The sequence below is a fragment of the Phocoena phocoena genome, chromosome 9, assembly GCF_963924675.1.
Source record: "Phocoena phocoena chromosome 9, mPhoPho1.1, whole genome shotgun sequence".
Classification (NCBI taxonomy): Eukaryota; Metazoa; Chordata; class Mammalia; order Artiodactyla; family Phocoenidae; genus Phocoena; species Phocoena phocoena.
In genome coordinates, this window is record NC_089227.1 from 100,003,176 (window position 1) to 100,022,001 (window position 18,826).

Consider the following 18,826-nt stretch of genomic DNA (forward strand, 5'->3'; position numbering starts at 1 on the left):
ACAGAGCAGACGCGGCCGAAGCCGACATGGGCAACTTGAAGAGCGTGGGCCAGGAGCCCGGGCCACCCTGCGGCCTGGGGCTGGGCCTCGGGCTATGCAGCAAACAGGGCCCGGCCTCCCCGGCACCTGAGCCCAGCCGGGCACCGGCACCCGCACCCCCGCCCGCGCCAGACCACAGGTGAGGGCTGCGGAGGCTAGGAACAGGTTGCAGGGGGGCAGGTCAAGGCCTAAAGGCCCAGCTTGGAAGGGCTGGAGCCTGCAGCCCAGTCAGGAGGGCCAGGTCGCCAACCCAAACGGCTGTCAGCGTGGACAGAACAAGATGGTCAGGGAGGCTCAGACAAGAGACCGGGTTCCGGGCCGGCAGGCAACAGGTGAAGGTCGAGGGTAAGGGTGCCAGCTTCCCAGGTGTGAGTGGCCAGGGTCTGAATGCTGCTCTGCTGCCAAGAGCTGTTTGCCTTTGAGCAAGTTACTTAACTTCTCTGAACCTCCGTTTATACAAAATATGGATATAGCGGTACTTGACCCCATGGAGTTGTTGTTAAGTTTCTAGTTCACGGCAAGACCGACAAACAGCCATGATTATTTAACAGGAGTGGAAAGGAGCTGGGGAGAGGTAGGTACAAGGGAGTGAGAGGACGGGGGAGAGACTGAGGACCTCGGGAGGAACTGAGAAGAGAGAACAGCTAGGCCCTTTTCCCCTGCTCCAGACCCCTCCTCCCACTGGCCATCAACCCCCAAACTGACCCTGCAGCCCCAGACCCCAGCAGGGGCGCCCCCGGGGCAGAGGTCCCTGGAGAGAGTAAGGACGCAGCCCGAGGCCAGGTGGGGTGACAGGCCAGCCGGGGTGGCCGGGCTGCAGGCAGCTCTGCGCAGAAGGGCAAAGGGGCCGGGGACCTGGCCGCACAGGCGCGCGGAGGCCTGCGTCCCTCCCTTCCTCCCTGAGGCTGGGCTGGCAGCCCTGGGAGGAAGTGATAAGGCCTCTGAGGCCGGAGGGAAATCTGGGCTGAGGAATCCCTGCCGGGGCTTCCTGGGGCTCCGTCCCCTCCAGGTCGGGCTCATCTCAACCTCAGGGGGCTGGACACCCCACGTCCAGAGGAGACAGTGGGGACGAAGACCCGGCCTTGGGCCAGGGCCTCAGGATCCCAGTGCCGCAGCCCCGGGAGCCCAGGGTCTCGCTGAGCATCCAGAGGAGTGCGGCGGGCCTGGGCGGAGAAGCGGCAGCTCTGCCCGTGCGGCCCTTGGCGAGATCCTTCACTTCGCTGAGCCTCAGATCTCTCACCTGTAAACGGGGTGCAATATTGCTTACCTTCCAAGGCTGTTGCGAGGGCTGGGAGGAAGGGTGAGATAGCACGTGGCAAGCAAGCAAGCAATCACTGGATGCTCAGTGCTGTCGGAGAGGTCTCTGGGGCACGTCCAAAGGGTCACACACTTCTCTCCCATGACCCCAGCCCGGCTCCCAACAGCCCCCGGCTAACCCGGCCTCCAGAGGGGCCCAAGTTCCCTCGCGTGAAGAACTGGGAGGCGGGGAGCATCACCTACGACACTCTGTGTGCTCAGTCACAGCAGGTAAGGCCTGGGGCCCCCCGTCTCCCAAGTCAAGGTCAACACGGCTGAGGCCCGTCCCCTCAAAGGCAGAGGAGACCGGGAAGAACCTGACGAGCTCAGGAACGTGCGCTCTCAGCCTCCCTAACCCAGCCCAACCTCCTGGCTATGTCCAGTCTTGGGGGCTGGGGAGGCCCAACGCACACCTCCCGGGACCCTCCCTCCCTCTGCCCCAGACTCTGCCTCCAGGCCCTGCCCCCCAGCCCCGATCTGGTCCTGATCTGATGCTCCCTGCTCTCTCGGCCACCACCCCCCACCCCGACACAGGACGGGCCCTGCACCCCCAGACGCTGCCTGGGCTCCCTGGTGTTTCCACGGAAACTGCAGAGCCGACCCTCCCAGGGCCCTCCGCCCCCTGAGCAGCTGCTGAGCCAGGCCAGGGACTTCATCAACCAGTACTACAGCTCCATCAAGAGGTAAGCCCTCCCCCGAGACCCACAGCCCACCCTCAGCCCTGGTCCTGCTGAGACCTAGAGGCAGGTGACCCTTCCCCCCGGGGCCCCTCGCATTCCCCCCATCCCGGTACCACGTGGGGCCGGAGCTCAACACCGCCACCCTCGCCAAACCCTCACCAAGCCCGGGGGCCCTCCCCCGCCCACGGCTTCCTCTCGCTCCCCTCTCCTCCCCAGGAGCGGCTCCCAGGCTCACAAGGAGCGGCTTCAGGAAGTGGAAGCCGAGGTGGCAGCCACGGGCACCTACCAGCTTCGTGAGAGCGAGCTGGTGTTCGGGGCCAAGCAGGCCTGGCGCAACGCCCCCCGCTGCGTGGGCCGGATCCAGTGGGGGAAGCTGCAGGTGTGGCTGGCTAGCCAGCACCCAGTGTGGGGACAGGGGGACACAGGAGAGGAAAACATGGGGTGCGACGGCTCCCGAGGCTTCCCGGGGGGTTCCCGAGCAGTGGGGAGACCCCGCCCATTCCCTCTACCCCAGGGGAGCCCACAGCCCAGCAGCTACCACCTGGTCGTTAAGCCCCATAGCAGCGCCTTGGCTGTCTGAGGGGGAGAATCACCCAGATGGACAGAGGGACGCACTGAGTAGGTGAGGACAGCTGAGCGGTGATCCCGGGGGGGTATGGTCAGAGCAACAAGAGCAGTCTTCCAAAAAAGGACCCCGGGCTTCCCTAGTGGCGCAGTGGCTGGGAGTCCGCCTGCCGATGCAGGGGACACAGGTTCATGCCCCGGTCCGGGAGGATCCCACATGCCGCGGAGCGGCTGGGCCCGTGAGCCATGGCCGCTGAGCCTGCGCGTCCGGAGCCTGTGCTCCACGGCGGGAGAGGCCACAACAGTGAGAGGCCTGCGTACCGCAAAAAAAAAAAAAAAAAAAAAAAAGCCCCTGCTTGCCCAGCCCAGCGTCCTCACCCCAAACACACGGCTCCCTCCCAGTCCCCCAGAGCCTGGGCCTCACACACCCCGCCATGTGACTCAAGCTCCCGTGGGCTACTGGAACAGCCTGTGGCCCGGCTCTACCAGAAGCGAGCTGACCCACAGGGGAACTGGATCCATGACCTTGGCCTCCTTAGTTGTAACCGGACACCAGAGAATTTGGAAGAAAGCCATGTGCGGAGTAAATCCCAAAGGAGGCTCAAATAAAATCAGAACAATCCTGTCTGACACTTAACAAAACGCTTTAAGTTGTTCAAAGCTCCAGCTCAACTCTGAACCCATCAGAGATTCCGTATTTGACCCCGCTGTTGGCCCCAGGCCAGCCACTGTCACCGCTGCCCCTATCACCAACACGAGAGTCCCCTCCTCCCTGAAGCAGGAAAGGGACCTCCCAGCCCCTTGCTGGGGCCTCCACCCCACCAGTCAGGATGGCTCCTCCTTGCTTCGGAATGTCAGGATGGGCAGAGTCCCCGGAGGCCACCTACTGCAGCCACCCCCCTTCCCATCACCAGTGTGCTCAGGGAGAGTCAGAAGACTGGCTGGGGTCACCTGCTTTTGCTTGAGCACCATGAGAAATGGGGAACTCGCCACCCACACCCCCAGGCGGCATCCCCGTCATTTGGTGCCCTGCCCCCGATCATCAGCTTGGCAGTGACTGGGTCCCTCCTCTGTACCAGGTGCCGAGTCAGCTTCCGTAGGGATGGGGAGACACTTACCCCGGCAGGCAGATAAGGAACAGGCCAGACTACACCGGGTGTGTGGGGTGCAGGGCAGGAAGGGTCAGTGTGGGTGCAAATGGTCAGGGAGGCTCCCGAGAGGAGAAAGAGCCATGGTTCACAGCTTGTGACCCACCCCCCGCAGCCTTCGAAGGCTGCAGACAAGGTCACTAGTCCCTGCCCTGCGTCCTTGCCTTCTCCTGGGGCTGACACTCAAGACCCCCATCTGCCTCCTGTCTCCCTGCCTCGGATGGCTCAGGTGTTCGATGCGCGGGACTGCAGCTCTGCACAGGAGATGTTCACCTACATCTGCAACCACATCAAGTACGCCACCAACCGGGGCAACCTCCGGTGAGTGCCCCCCCGCCCTGCCCGAGACCCCACCCCCTCCCCCAGGCACAGGCAGTGAACCTGGGCTCTGACCAGCTCTCGTCCCCACGTCAGTTCGGCCATCACGGTGTTCCCCCAGCGCGCTCCGGGCCGCGGAGACTTCCGCATCTGGAATAGCCAACTGGTGCGCTACGCGGGCTACAGGCAGCAGGACGGCTCCGTGAGGGGGGACCCAGCCAACGTGGAGATCACCGAGGTGGGCGTGGGCAGGTGGAAACGGGGAGGCCAGCCCGAGGGCTCTGGGAGGAGGACAAAGGGTCCAGTCAAAGAGCGGTCGGCGCAGCAGGGAGAGGAGACCTCACTGAGACAAAGGATGGGAGATGCCAAAGAAGGAGGTCCCTGAGGAGGGCACAAGGTTGGGCCCCTCATTCCCATCTCCGGCCCCTCTGCCCGCAGCTCTGCATCCAGCATGGCTGGACCCCAGGAAACGGCCGCTTTGATGTGCTACCCCTGCTGCTCCAGACCCCAGATGAGGCTCCAGAACTCTTTGTTCTGCCCTCCGAACTGGTCCTCGAGGTCCCCCTGGAGCACCCCACGTGAGCACGAGAGGGGCCGGGATGGGTGGAGGAGAGGGCTGCCCAGGGGGTGGCCCGGTCAGCAAGGCTCCACAGGGCTGATCCCACGCCCTCACGCCCCCAGGCTGGAGTGGTTCTCGGCCCTGGGCCTGCGCTGGTACGCCCTCCCAGCAGTGTCCAACATGCTGCTGGAAATTGGGGGCCTGGAGTTCCCTGCAGCCCCCTTCAGCGGCTGGTACATGAGCACGGAGATTGGCATGCGGGACCTGTGTGATCCCCACCGCTACAACATCCTGGAGGTGAGGACCCGTGGGGCGGGGGGCTTGGGGGCACGTATAGGATGTCGGCAACATGGAGAATCTGAACAAGGTCAGGTCCGGTCGGCCTCCTGACCTAGAACTGCAGAGGAGGGCTCTGGAACCACCGAGGTCAGGGCAAAGGGGGCTCTGTGCCTGCGTGCGAAGATGCAGTTATTTTTCTGGGGATAGGAGCTGTAACTGTAGCTTTCGTCAGTTTCTCAAAGCATATTTTGACCCAAAACATGGTAAAACCCATTTTAGAGATGAGAAATTAAGTCCCGGGGCTGAGATGTGGCCGGCCCCAGGGTCCCTCTCTGCCCTGTGGTGCCTTTGCAGGCAGCAACCTGAATCAGCCCCAAGTGAAGCGCTCAGGCCTCCTGCTGGCTACCCACCCGCCCTCACCCCTTCCACTCACGAGCTGGAGACAAAGATGTTCTCCACCCACCCTCCCCCGCCCCCTGCCAACCACTGCCGCGCACCCCTGCTCTCAGGACGTGGCCGTCTGCATGGACCTGGATACCCGGACCACCTCGTCCCTGTGGAAAGACAAGGCAGCCGTGGAAATCAACTTGGCTGTGCTGCATAGTTACCAGGTGCACAGGCCCCGACTGGCCAGGAGCACAGGGGGTCGGGGCTGGAAGAGAGGAAGGCACTTAGAGACTGGGCCGGGGGTCGGAGAAAGTTGGAAGGAGTTCCCGAGTCTGAGCGCCACGGGGGCGCTGGGCCTGCAGTCCCAGGCGCTGTAACTATGGGAACCTAGCTGATGAGCGAGCGCATGCTTGGTAATTCTGGTCCCCAGGGCATGCTGGGTATTGCGGTTTGTGGGACCCAGCGGATTCTGGAAACTCTAATTCCAGGACGAGGGCATGCTGAGCATTGTCATTGGAGGAAACTAGTGCCTGCTAAGTACTTCTATGTGGTCTCGAGACTTTCGGCTATCTGGGTGTGGGAGGCATACCGAGAACACAGATTGGACCTCCTTTTGCCTGCTGACCACGCGTGCCGCAGTTAGGGGCGACACTGGTTCGGGGAAGACGGTAGATGTTAGGTTTGGGGTGATGGAAGCGCAGGGTCTGTGGGCTGAGTCTAAGCCCGTCCCTCACCCCAGCTCGCCAAAGTGACCATTGTGGACCACCACGCTGCCACGGCCTCCTTCATGAAGCACCTGGAGAACGAGCAGAAGGCCAGGGGGGGCTGCCCTGCCGACTGGGCCTGGATCGTGCCCCCCATCTCGGGCAGCCTCACCCCAGTCTTCCATCAGGAGATGGTCAACTATGTCCTGTCCCCTGCTTTCCGCTACCAGGTGCCCACCCCACTGGCTCTTGCCCACCATGCCAGCTCTGACTGAGCAGCCCCAGGGGCCTCCAACCTTCTGTTCTCTCTCCTTACCTTTCCCTCCACTCCTGCCCCCCCCCCCATCGCTTCCTTGTAGCCAGACCCCTGGAAGGGGAGCACAGCCAAGGGCACCGGCATCACCAGGAAGAAGACCTTTAAGGAAGTGGCCAAGTAGGTTCCCTGGGAGTGCTGCCCTCCCTCCCACACACCCAGACCCTCCCCCCATCGCCAGCAGTGGTCTGGGCACTCCACCCCTCCACACCCACCAAGACCTTGCTTGGGTCACGCGCCTGGGGAGGCCCCGTCTCTGTGCGCCTGGGACCCCTTCACCCCACCCTTGCCCACAGTGCGGTGAAGATCTCTGCCTCACTCATGGGCACCGTGATGGCGAAGCGAGTGAAGGCGACGATTCTGTACGCCTCCGAGACCGGCCGGGCCCAGAGCTACGCACAGCAGCTGGGGAGGCTCTTCCGGAAGGCCTTCGACCCTCGGGTAGGACTGAGCCCAGAGGGCAGGGATCTGAAAAGAAGGGGGGGTTCTGCCCCCACCTTCAGACACAGCCTGGAGAACAGGAGAGGGTCACAAGGCAGGGCCCACGAGGAACCCCGGGATCCTCAGGGATTCAGGGATCGAGTCGGGGCCTGAATCTTGCCCTGCCGGGAGGACTAGAATAAAAAGAACCAGAGCAGCGCAGCACAGGTCCCCAGGACATGGTCTTCTCCTTGCCCACAGGTCCTGTGCATGGATGAGTATGACGTGGTGTCCCTGGAGCACGAGACGCTGGTGTTGGTGGTGACCAGCACCTTTGGGAACGGCGATCCCCCAGAGAATGGAGAGGTGAGGCCTGCCAGGAAAGGGGCCGCTGGGAACGAAGGGAGACTCAGAATTGGAATGGCTGGGCAGGACCCCCAACCCCATGATGGAAAGCGGAGATGCCGTGAGAGTAGGAGCGTGGACAGTCCACTGGGACCCAAGGGCCTACACACGCCACACTCCAGGCCCACCCTTGCGGCTGCCCCCCCCACCACACACACACAGACACATCTGCTTAGCTGGGTCCCCAAGTCATTTCCATTATCAGAGCAAGTGTTTAATACATGGAAGGCACTTCCTGGCTGGCCAGGCACTGACAGATGGGAAAGACGGCACTTAAGGCGAGATCTCAGCTTTGTCATTTCTTCTTCTCTTCACAAAAGAAAAGAGCACTGCTCAGATGCCAACAGAGACTAGGCAACTTCACTTTCTGAACAAATCTTGAAAGGAACAAACTGGGGTCCCACCACTGAATCCTTTACTGTTAATCACTGTCCTTCCTGCTTCTCTGTCTCTGGCCGCCCCCAGGAACGTTCATTTCTGGAGCCCCTATCTGCTTCTGTTTCTAAATGCCGTCTTAGCGCTAAGTACCTCCTCAAGTCCCCTAGAGCAGAATGCTCATGGAAGCCTTCTCCCCTGCCTCGCTGCCCATTCAGCCCTGCTTCTGATCTGCCTTTTAAAGAAACTAGAGTCACTAAGTTTTTTTAGTATAAAAGTAATAGCTACATCCATGTGACCCACAACCCCATCAAGACAGAGAACACTTCCATCACTTAGAAAGTCCCCCTTGTCAACTCCCCAAGTCAATCCACCTCTCAATCTCCCCACCGTCCTGATTCCTGTCGCCTGGTCTAGAACAGCACAGAGAGGGGAGCACGGTATTCTGGCTTCTTTCACTCCCCCCGCTTTGGAGGTTCACCTCGCTGCTGAGTGACTCAGTGGCTCATTCCTCTCCATGACTGAGCCACGCCCATGGCATGAACAGTTTATTTCTCTCCTCTGCTGACGGACACCTGGGCCGTTTCCAGCGCTTGGCTATTGTGAATGAAGCTGTTATGAACATTTCTGTACAAGGCTTTTGTGGCCTTATGTTTTCATTTCTCTTGGATAAATACCTAGGAGTGGGACTGCTAGGTCAGTGGGTAGATGTTATGTTTAACTTTTTTTTTTTTAATGAAACTGCATACAGCCAAACCGATTGAACTTCACCCTTAAGTTCCGTGTATTTCGATGTGTGTACATTCTACCTCACGTTTCTAAATGGAGCAAACCTAGGAATTTGCCCTACAGAAAATGGTATATATTTACTAACAACACAAACAAGAATATTTATAGCAGCGCTGTTCGTGATATCCCCGCGCTGGAAACAGTTCAAATGACTCTCAGCCGTAGAATGGATAAATACATCGTGGTCTATTCAAATGCAGTGCGGCCATGAGGGTGAACGAAAAACAACCACACACAACAAAATACAACCACACCCAACAAAACAGATGAATCTCAAACATCACGCAGAGGGAAAGAAGCCAGACACGAAAGAATCAGACCGTGGGACTCACTTTGTATCAGCTTCAGGAAGAGGCAGAACAATTCCGTGGGCTTTTAATCAGGAGACCGGGTGGTTACCCCAGAGAGGGGGTGGGGAGTAACTGGGGTGGGGCGACACCAAGGTGACTTCTAGGACGCTGGTGGCGTTTCTTGATGGGATGCTGATTACACAGGTAGGTTCAGTTTACGCAAATCTGTAAAGCTGTGCATTTATAACGTGGGTGCTTTTCTGTGTGTTCAAGAAATAAAATTAAGGTAGTACATGCTAATTACGGTGAACCTGTAGACTCACCGTCTAAATGCATCTGCAGCTAACCCTAGGATAACTTGCCGCGTTTTGGTTTTTCCTGTGTAAAGATTGTCGTGTGTGGTTCTAAGCTATTTCCGTGGTAGCATGTAATAAGGCTCAGCTTTCTAGAAGGTATCAGTGCCACTAGGGATCGAGGCAATGCAGGGAGACTGAGAGCCATTTCCCACCTACGAGATTGGACTGGTCACATCCAGTGTGGACAGGACTGAGGAAAGAGCATTCCTCTATCCTGATGCTACAGGACCATCTGACCACGCCACCAAGCTTTTAAACCCTCTGACTCAGCGGTTCCACTTCTAAGGACTACCCTACTGAAATATGCGAAGGAGGAAACAGGCGTATATGAGTGTTCCAGCATTGTGCCTAGACCATCCAGATATCCCCAGGCAGGGGGAAGTCTCCATGGTACCTACAAATGATGGGATGCTATGTAATCATTCGAAAGAATGAGGTCTGGGGCTTCCCTGGCATCCCAGTGGTTAGGACTCTGTGCTTCCACTGCAGGGGGCCCGGGTTTGATCCCTGGCCAGGAAACTAAGATCCCACAAGCCACATAGTACGGCCAAAAAAAAAAAAAAAAAAGAATGAGGTCAATCTTGGTGTGTTGGCCTGGAAGGATATCCATGATAGGTTATTGACAAAAAGCAGGTAAACATAATAGGATCCCATTTTTACTTTAAAAAATAAACTATAGAAAGTTTAACATCTGTCCGTGGTACACATGCCTTGGGGGATGAGACTGGAGGGAAGGGAAGGGTAGAGTTTCTCTTTTATTACTTTACACGCTTCTGTAATGTTTTCAAAAAGCCAATACCTCTCTTTTGAAATGTTCAAAACAAATTAAAATTTAAGGTCATAAATAATAATAACAACAAGGGCCAGTCCAGTGTAGTATGAAATCTTGTATAGTTTGAAATAAAACAAAACTAATCGTGATGCCAATGTTTGCCCTCACCAGAGTTTTGCAGCAGCCCTGATGGAGATGTCGGGCCCCTACAACAGCTCCCCTCGGCCAGAGCAACACAAGTGAGTAGGGATGGGAGTTTTGGGGGCGGGGGGACAGGGAGGCATCTGGAGACACAAAAGGAAAGGAGGGGGCTTCCCCGGTAGCGCAGTGGTTGAGAGTCTGCCTGCCTATGCAGGGGACACGGGTTTGTGCCCCGGTCGGGGAAGATCCCACGTGCCGCGGAGCGGCTGGGCCCGTGAGCCATGGCCGCTGAGCCTGCGCGTCCGGAGCCTGTGCTCCGCGACGGGAGAGGCCACAACAGTGAGAGGCCCACGTACCACAAAAAAAAAACAAAAACCCACGGCTCCGCACTCATTTTCCCAACAAGCTGGAGGACAGCTGAGCGGAGGCCTCAGCCCTCACGCAGCCTCAGGACACCCTCTTCCTTGTGACCCCCCAACTCCAGGCCCCGGGGCTTTAAGGGGCCGCCAGTCCTGAGGTTTCCTTCAGAGACAGGAGGAGAGGCAGGGCCTGGAGGCTCAGAGACCCCCTGGGGCCGCAGCCCCGATCCCAAGACTGTTCTGGAGACCCTGAGGCTGTCCCCTGGCCGCGTCTGGGCTCCGCCTGGTCTCCAGTCCCCTGTGACACCCCGTCTCCCTCCTCTCTTGCAGGAGTTACAAAATCCGCTTCAACAGCATCTCCTGCTCAGACCCGCTGGTGTCCTCCTGGCGGCGGAAGAGGAAGGAGTCCAGTAATACCGACAGCGCGGGGGCGCTGGGGACCCTCAGGTCTGGGGAGGCTCGGCTAGGGGAGCCACGGGGGGGGGAAGCTGCCTGGGCCCCAGGGAGCGGGGGACGAGGTGGCCTCCGCTGACGGCTCCCTGCACCCCAGGTTCTGTGTGTTTGGGCTGGGCTCCCGGGCGTACCCCCATTTCTGCGCCTTTGCTCGTGCGGTGGACACGCGGCTGGAAGAGCTGGGAGGGGAGCGGCTGCTTCAGCTGGGCCAGGGCGATGAGCTGTGTGGCCAGGAGGAGGCCTTCCGCGGCTGGGCCCAGGCTGCCTTCCAGGTGAGCCCCCTGGCCCGTCCCGACGTCTCGCTCCTGCCACCCTGCCCCCGCAATTCTGAGTCACTCCAGCCTGGACATCTGCTCCCGAGACCTGCCATACCTACAGAGGCGGGGCCCTCACCGATGCCCGGACTCCTTGGGTTCTCTGGCCCCTTCCTGTTCCTCCAAAATCCACCCTCGTTTTGCCACTGCACAGCCAGCCCTTTTGGCTGAGTCCTGAGTGGTGAGGGACGACATGGCCCTGACAGCACGGGTGGAACAGCTAGGGGCCCCTGCAGGCGCAGGTGGGAGCCTCAGGTAGGCACGGGCTGCCCGCCCCCTCCCCCACGGGCACAGAGGGAGGGGTGCAGGGCAGGATGGAGGGAGAAGGGAAGGATCAAGAGAGGGTTAGTCAGAGGCGAGGGCTGAAGCTGAGGAACTACAGGAAGTCAGAGGCTAGGCAGGTTTGGGGCCGCGCCTGGACTGGAGGGGGTCCTAGGCTAGGGGAGTACAGGAGGGGCCAGCCCAGGGCCACGACTTCCTAAGCCTGGGCTTCCTCCAGAGCAGCTCTGCCTGGTCCGGGGATCACGCCTGGAGCTGAACGGGCCTCCTTCTCACAGTCCTAACACTGCTCCAGGGCAGCGCTGGCCCCGCCAAGGTCCCCAGGCTTGAGCTCAGCGGGTCTGGACTGATGGCAAGGAGGCAGGCATCCCAGCAGGAGGGCCGGCCAGCACAGGTGAAGTGTTTGCTGGGGAGAAGAAGAGGGAATGGGAAACAAGACTAAAGAATCCAGACGAGGGAATCGGCAGGAAGCTGGGAGTGTGACAGGAGAAGGGAGGAGAGGGCATGAGGCCTGGGGACACCACTTTAGAGACACAGGGCCAACGGGAGGAGCATCCAGCCAGAGCAGGAAGGCTCTGAGCTAAGCAGGGTGGGAGCAGTGGGGGTAGGAAGGAAGGGAGGGGGCCAGGGAAGGAAGGAAGAGATATAAGACTTTACACACACAAAAGAAAGATTAACAGCACTGGTGATATGGATGGGAGCAACCCGTCATGGGTGAGCCCTAGATTTCAAGCTGATGGCCGGCCAAGCGGTTTGCCAGGCTTGCACCTGAGCAGAAACAAATAGGATACACACCCTCCCGGGGTCCTGCCCCAGGGGCCCCCTCTAGCCCCTGGTATGCAGTGCAGGGGAAGACAGACCAGCCGGAGACCCCCCCAAGGCCGCCGGAATTCTGTGCCCACTCCAGGAGCACTTAAGGGCTTTATATAAGCATGTCATTTAATCTTCAGCAGACCCTAAGGAGGTGTGAAGACGGGGAAACGGAGGCCTGCAAGCTGTTAAGTCTAGGAGTGAGAATGTGAACACAGGTCTGAACGCGCAGATGCGTTCGCTGAAGCTTCCGTGTGCCAAGCTCTGTGCTCCTTGGGACACAAGATTAACATTCACCAGGTTAACTAACGAGTGGTCGCGACAAAAGTACATGCAAAGGAATAGCTAACACAGCGGCCAAGACACTAAATGGGCTGAAGGACACGATGCCATCAGTCTCAGCCTCCGTTTCGGTTCCACTCTCCCTCCTGCCCCTGGGGCTGCCTGTCCCACAGGTGCGAGCCTGAGACGGGCGCCTCTGCTCCGGCAGCCCCAGGAATGGGAGGTGGCGACTGGGGCCCCAGCAGGCCCAGCTCCATCTCCCGCATCAGCGCCGCTGAGCTGCTCACCGCCAGGCCCTCCCTGGTGGCCAGAGGGCCTCAGCCCTCACCTCCTCACCCCCCAGGCCTCCTGTGAGACGTTCTGCGTGGGGGAGGATGCCCAGGCCGCGGCCCAGGACATCTTCAGCCCCAAACGGAGCTGGAAACGCCAGAGGTACCGGCTGAGCGCCCAGGCCGAGGGCCTCCAGCTGCTGCCAGGTGTGGCCCTGATTTCACCCTGACTCTGCTGGACCCCCAGCTCCCCCTGGGCCCGGGACCGACTCACTCAGGGGCCAGGCCAGGGTCCCCGGCTCCAGCTCTGTCTCATCTGTCCCCCGCCCCTCAGGCCTGATCCACGTGCACAGGCGGAAGATGTTCCAGGCCACAGTCCTCTTGGTGGAAAACCTGCAAAGCAGCAAGTCCACGTGAGGAGGACCAATCGGGCCCCACCACGCCGGGCCCCGCCCCTCGTGCCCCAGACCCTGGCTCCGCCCCCCTCCTGCCCAGCCCTCCTGTAACTGCCCCCTCTCCCCACCCCCAGCCGGGCCACGATCCTGGTGCGCCTGGACACTGGAAGCCAGGAGGGGCTCCAGTACCAGCCGGGGGACCACATAGGCATCTGCCCGCCCAACCGGCCGGGGCTCGTGGAGGCACTGATGAGCCGCGTGGAGGACCCGCCGCCGCCCACCGAGTCTGTGGCAGTGGAGCAGCTGGAGAAGGGCAGCCCAGGTGAGGGGGCTCCATCCTTCTGGTCCCCAGGGTCCCCTCAGGTTCAGGATCTGGTGGAAGGTGGCCACCTCCACTCACAGGCGCTGTGCCACCTCCTGACGGGCTGGCCTTGTTGCTGGAAGGTCCACTGAGGGCGGCTCCCTTCTCAGAACTCCCTGACACACACACACACACACACACACACCCGCAGAAGGCCACCCCTCCCTCTGGGCTCCTTTCAAAGGCTTCCCCACTCCACCCACCCCCGACAGCCTAGCCCGCTCTGTAGCTGGCATCAGGTCTACCTTACGCTGTACCAGTTCCTGGAGTTCAAACAAGCTGGGTGGGGAAAGGCAGGACCCCAGACCACCCCAGTCCAGCAGGGGCCCTCAAACACACACACACACACACACACACACACACACACACTCATAGGGGCTGCCCATACAGGCCCACCACCACTGTTCGAGGGCCAGGCCTCTGATAAGACACCGTGAGGTGGTTAGTCCTCCTGTACTCCCCAGACAATGCAATTCCGGCTTGGCCCCTTCCTCAGAGCTCCCCGTGCCCCCCCCCCAGGTGGCCCTCCTCCCGGCTGGGTGCGGGACCCCCGGCTGCCCCCGTGTACGCTGCGCCAGGCTCTCACCTTTTTCCTGGACATCACCTCCCCGCCCAGCCCTCAACTTCTTCGACTGCTCAGCACCCTGGCTGAAGAGCCCAGTGAACAGCAAGAGCTCGAGACCCTCAGCCAGGTGGGGGCCACCCCAGTGGGGAGCAGGGGCCGGTGAGGCAGGACGAGCCAGGAGAGGAGCCCACCTGGCTATCGTGCCGGGGCTCTAAGACCCAGCTCTGGAGTTCCTACTCATCTCTGAATTCTCTCGCCTTAAAGAAGCACAGAGGGGACTTCCCTGGCGGCCCAGTGGTTAAGACTCTGCGCTTCCACAGCAGGGGGTGCGGGTTCAATCCCTGGTTGGGGAACTAAGGTCCCACATGCCACACAGCACAGCCAAAAGGATGGAAAAAAAAAAAGCACAGAGAAGGTGCTCAAGAAATGTTTGTTGGCCTGAACTACTGAGCGGGGAGAAACCCCAGGAGGCTCAGCTCCGGAGGGGTCAAGAAGGGAGGTCATCAGGCAGGGCTAGCAGGTTCCAAGCTCACTGCCCCCTGCCCCCACCAGGACCCCCGGCGCTACGAGGAGTGGAAGTGGTTCCGCTGCCCCACCCTGCTGGAGGTGCTCGAGCAGTTTCCATCCGTGGCACTGCCTGCCCCGCTGCTTCTCACCCAGCTGCCCCTGCTCCAGCCCCGGTACTACTCGGTCAGCTCAGCACCCAGCACCCATCCAGGAGAGATCCACCTCACAGTAGCTGTGCTGGCCTACAGGACCCAAGGTGAGGCTGGGAAGCAGGGGCAGGGCCAGGACCACACCGTGACCCCGGGATGGACCCCTCACTGGCCCCCTCACTGGCCCCCTCCCTCCCCAACCCCCTAGATGGGCTGGGTCCCCTGCACTATGGAGTCTGCTCCACGTGGCTGAGCCAACTCAAGACTGGAGACCCCGTACCCTGCTTCATCAGGGGGTAAGTGATCACTGTGGGGGAGAGGCGGGCAGGCGGGGCACCAAGCAGGGGTGGCAGAGTGCGTCACAGGTGGCCGAGGACAGGTGCAGGGGTCGGCAGGCAGCTGCACAGGGCGAGGGTAGAAGCTTTGGTGAAGGTGTGATAGGGAGCAGGGACGCCCCCACTTAACATATCCAGGACGGGGCACCCACTTCACAAGTCTGGCTAAGTTTGGGGCCTTTCACTAATTTGGACTTAGGGTCCTATCTTGAAACTGCAGTTCCCAGAGACGGGGCTGGGAGTCGATCCAGCAGGCCCTGTTGCTTTTAGACGGTGTACGGTGTCCCTCCCTACATCTCTGGGGTCAGTCTGATGTTGGCAGGCAGGGTGCTTGGGAACTGTGCCCCATCCGCATTTAGTCCGGGGAGAACTGGTTAGGTTACCACAGTAACACTGAGCACTGGAGGAAAGTGAAGGATCTCAGGGCACCCCTCCCTCCTGCTGTGTTCAGAAGTCTTGCCCCATCCAGCACCCAGGAGCTGGAAGTCTCAGGTGGGACAAAGAAGTGTTCCCAGGATGGCACCAGCTAGGCCTAGTGACCCAAACCCATCCAGCAGGCTAAATTACAGATAAACTGCCAATCTAGTGAGTACAAACCAAATGCCAATGTTGAGGCTATGGTTTAAAACAAAGACACTCAGCGAACCCATTATGAACTAAAAGGCTGTCTGTCCTTCCCTCCCCCATACTTTCTATATCTCCTGAACTGAGACATCAAAGCATTCTTCAATTCAAATTTAAGCTTTATTTCCTTTGGCCCAACCTCCAGAAACCACAGGTCCAGGAAGTTTCTGCCAATCAGCAGAGTTCTTTTATTAAACACTTTGCGTTTACTATGAGCTAGACACAAGCATTAACTCATTTTCAGTGGAAGTTGAGTTCTCCTCTCTCAACCCTGCTGAGGTTGATAAGAATGGGGGATGTGGGGAAACAAAGTGGGCCTGATGGAGGGTCTCTTGGCTAGGGCTCCCTCCTTCCGGCTGCCGCCTGATCCCAGCTTGCCCTGCATCCTCGTGGGCCCGGGCACTGGCATCGCCCCCTTCCGGGGATTTTGGCAGGAGCGGCTACATGACATCGAGAGCAAAGGTGAGGCTGGGGCCCAAGGGACGGACTGGAAGGCAGGAGGGAGTCACACAACTTAGGGGCACAAAAGAGCAGGGGGCTAGAAGGCAGGAACCAGGTAGGAAAGAGGGCAAGGAACAGGGCCACAAAGGTGAAAAGAAGTTTATTAGACCAGGGGGTCGGGGGTCTAGAGGCAAGGGCAGTGCCCTGTTGGTCTGGCTTCCTGGTGCCCAGCACAAAGTAGTGTTGGATTGGATTAACAACAAAGGGAACCCGGATGTCTGGAGAAGGTGGGGCTGGGACTCAGAAGACAGATATGCCCCAGGTGGACTCTGGACTGTGTCAGAGGTCACCTAGGTGTGTCTGAGACCCAAGGAAGCTACAGGGTGTTTAGGTTGGGCATGGGGTGCCCAGGGGAGCTGGTAAATCAAAAGAAGGGAGCTTGTGACTAAGAGGAAGGTGTAGAGTGCAGGAACTGAAGGTGTGGGAGAATATGGGCTTAGAGCAGGGAAGGGGCCAGACAGCCTCAGACTGCAGTGTTGGATGGTACAAAGGGCATGGGGTCAGAAGCCCCAGGCGTAGCACAGCGTCACTACTGGCCATGCCACCAGAGGGAAGTCACCATCTCCTGTGACCTTCGGCTTCTCTGTAAATCAGTGTCAGGCAGGATCTCTGTGAAAGCATCCCAACTCTCCTAGAGGCCAAACAGCTGAGTGGTTGTTTCTGCCGGAAAGGGTGGGCCCCTCAGCCTGGGTGAGGGTAGCCAGTGGGAGGTGTCACTAGGGCTGTGTCCCCAGGAGGGGGTTGGGGGGCTCTCCCAAGCCGCAGTGATGCTTGCAGGGCTGCAGCCTGCCCCCATGACCTTGGTGTTCGGCTGCCGGTGCTCCCAGCTCGACCATCTCTACCGCGAGGAGGTGCAGGATGCCCAGCAGCGCGGGGTGTTTGGCCGCGTCCTCACCGCCTTCTCCCGGGAACCCAACAGCCCTAAGGTGCGGGACCCTGAGGGGGCAGGGGTAACCCGGCACGCCTAGGCCCAGGCCCGGGCCAGCCCCGCCCCCTGCAGTGCTCACCCTCCGCTCGACCCAGTGGCGCTCAGACGCCCGCCCCCACTCGGCTCCACCCTCGTGCCAAGGCCCCTTTGGGTCCCACCCACCCTCACCCATGCCCCGCCCCTTACTTGTCTCCGTCCCTTGAGACCCCACCCCAGCGCACCAAGGCCCCACCAGGTGCGCTGGCTATCTTTCCCGCACCCAGGACCCGCCCCGCCCGCTCCCCCCGGGGCCTGCCCTTCCCTGCCAGGTGCCCCGCCGGGGTCGGCCCCTGACCCCGCCTCCCCTCAGACCTACGTGCAGGACATCCTGCGGACGGAGCTGGCTGCTGAGGTGCACCGCGTGCTGTGCCTCGAGCGGGGCCACATGTTTGTCTGCGGCGATGTCACCATGGCAACCAGCGTCCTGCAGACGGTGCAGCGCATCTTGGCGACAGAGGGCGACATGGAGCTGGATGAGGCCGGCGACGTCATCGGCGTGCTGCGGGTGCGGAGGGGCGGGGCCGGGGGCCGCCCCCACTCCCGATGGCAACTCCGACTTGGGTTTTGATGTCCCGCCCTCTTTCCCCCGCCAGGATCAGCAACGCTATCACGAGGACATTTTCGGGCTCACGCTGCGCACCCAGGAAGTGACAAGCCGCATACGCACCCAGAGCTTTTCCTTGCAGGAGCGGCATATGCGGGGCGCAGTGCCCTGGGCGTTCGACCCGCCCGGCCCAGACACCCCTGGGCCCTGAGAGCTCTCTTGCTTTCCGCTTCAGTTCGCGGAGAGAGGGGCCGTCAGACCGGAACCAGCCACCTCTCCCTCCCCTCCGAGGTGCCGCCCCACCTCTGTCCAGAGTCTGCAGAGACTGGCCTGATTCCCCGGGAATATCTCTTTCTTTGTCTAGGTCTGTTTCCCTACCCTAGGTCTGAGTAAATCTGGAAGGCCGTCTCCCAGCAGTGGTATTCCAGAGCCCTTTTGTGTTATTTAGGTGAATTTTAGATTCCCCTCACCTTTCTCGGAAGTATCTTATCTTGAAGCCTGATCTCTAAATCACTGAAATATTTATTACTGAAGATTCACCGTAAGAGACCAGATCAGAAGTTAGATCTACTAAGATGCCTAACCCAGCGCTGTCAATCACAGTTACAGAATGAATGACGAGCTTTGTCTTTGAACTCGTGCAGACAGCGTGGAGGTGGTAATTCTTTGACAGGGAGTCCTGGAGAACAGTGGTGGTTTCCAGCCAATCACGGGCAGTTCTGTGTCGCTCCCTGATCTGGACTGAGAAGCAGGTGCGGTCGTCAGCTGACCGGAGTGGGGATTCCAGGACTAAGGTCACAAAGCTGTGCAGCACGGCCATGAGCAAACTTTACTGCTTGTTTCAGACAGGACGAGGGGCCAGACCCGCTTCCTCAGATGTCACACCAACGTGAACTCCGAAAACGTCAGGCCTCTCTAGTCTTCCCACCCCCAGTCCCCATGCCCTTCCACAAGTCCCATGGGAACCTGAAGTCCAGATGTGTCTAAAGAACCTACTGGGGCTTCCCTGGTGGCGCAGTGGTTGAGAGTCCGCCTGCCGATGCAGGGGACGCGGGTTCGTGCCCCGGTCTGGGAGGATCCCACGTGCCGCGGAGCGGCTGGGCCCGTGAGCCATGGCCGCTGAGCCTGCGCGTCCGGAGCCTGTGCTCCGCGACGGGAGAGGTCACGACAGTAAGAGGCCCACGTACTGCAAAAAAAAAAAAGAAACTACTGCCTTTCAGGTCCAGCCCCTCATGGCTCCCTTATGTGTAGCTTGGCCTCCATCTTGGCTCTGCCCT

General features: G+C 60.0%; 1 protein-coding gene across 3 annotated transcripts; it reads left to right on the top strand.

The window, feature by feature from the left end:
- NOS3 (nitric oxide synthase 3) lies at nt 1–17,806 on the top strand. 3 transcript variants are annotated; one of them, XM_065883414.1, is made up of 26 exons: nt 1–178; nt 1,449–1,566; nt 1,870–2,018; nt 2,232–2,394; nt 3,957–4,048; nt 4,142–4,283; nt 4,484–4,623; nt 4,727–4,901; nt 5,393–5,494; nt 6,010–6,204; nt 6,334–6,407; nt 6,584–6,728; nt 6,969–7,073; nt 9,866–9,933; nt 10,525–10,641; nt 10,745–10,919; nt 12,676–12,808; nt 12,936–13,014; nt 13,131–13,318; nt 13,877–14,049; nt 14,475–14,685; nt 14,787–14,874; nt 15,878–15,999; nt 16,816–16,964; nt 17,316–17,510; nt 17,599–17,806. In XM_065883414.1, the coding sequence occupies exons 1-26, from the start codon at nt 27–29 to the stop codon at nt 17,758–17,760; spliced, it is 3,612 nt and encodes a 1,203-aa protein (XP_065739486.1). In that variant the 5' UTR covers nt 1–26; the 3' UTR covers nt 17,761–17,806. The 3 variants fall into 3 exon arrangements, with proteins under 3 accessions (XP_065739486.1, XP_065739488.1, XP_065739487.1); XM_065883416.1 differs by having other exon boundaries at nt 27–178; nt 1,449–1,496; nt 1,890–2,018; nt 17,599–17,760; XM_065883415.1 differs by having other exon boundaries at nt 27–178; nt 1,464–1,566; nt 17,599–17,760.
- The last annotated feature ends 1,020 nt before the right edge of the window (nt 17,807–18,826 follow it).

Excerpts from the sequence above, each read along its gene's own strand:
- NOS3 (XM_065883414.1), top strand. The coding sequence starts at position 27 with ATGGGCAACTTGAAGAGCGTGGGCCAGGAGCCCGGGCCACCCTGCGGC. Across the intron at positions 5,495-6,009 it reads CTGTGCTGCATAGTTACCAG|CTCGCCAAAGTGACCATTGT; the intron begins GTGCACAGGCCC and ends CCCTCACCCCAG. Across the intron at positions 12,809-12,935 it reads GGGCCTCCAGCTGCTGCCAG|GCCTGATCCACGTGCACAGG; the intron begins GTGTGGCCCTGA and ends CCCGCCCCTCAG.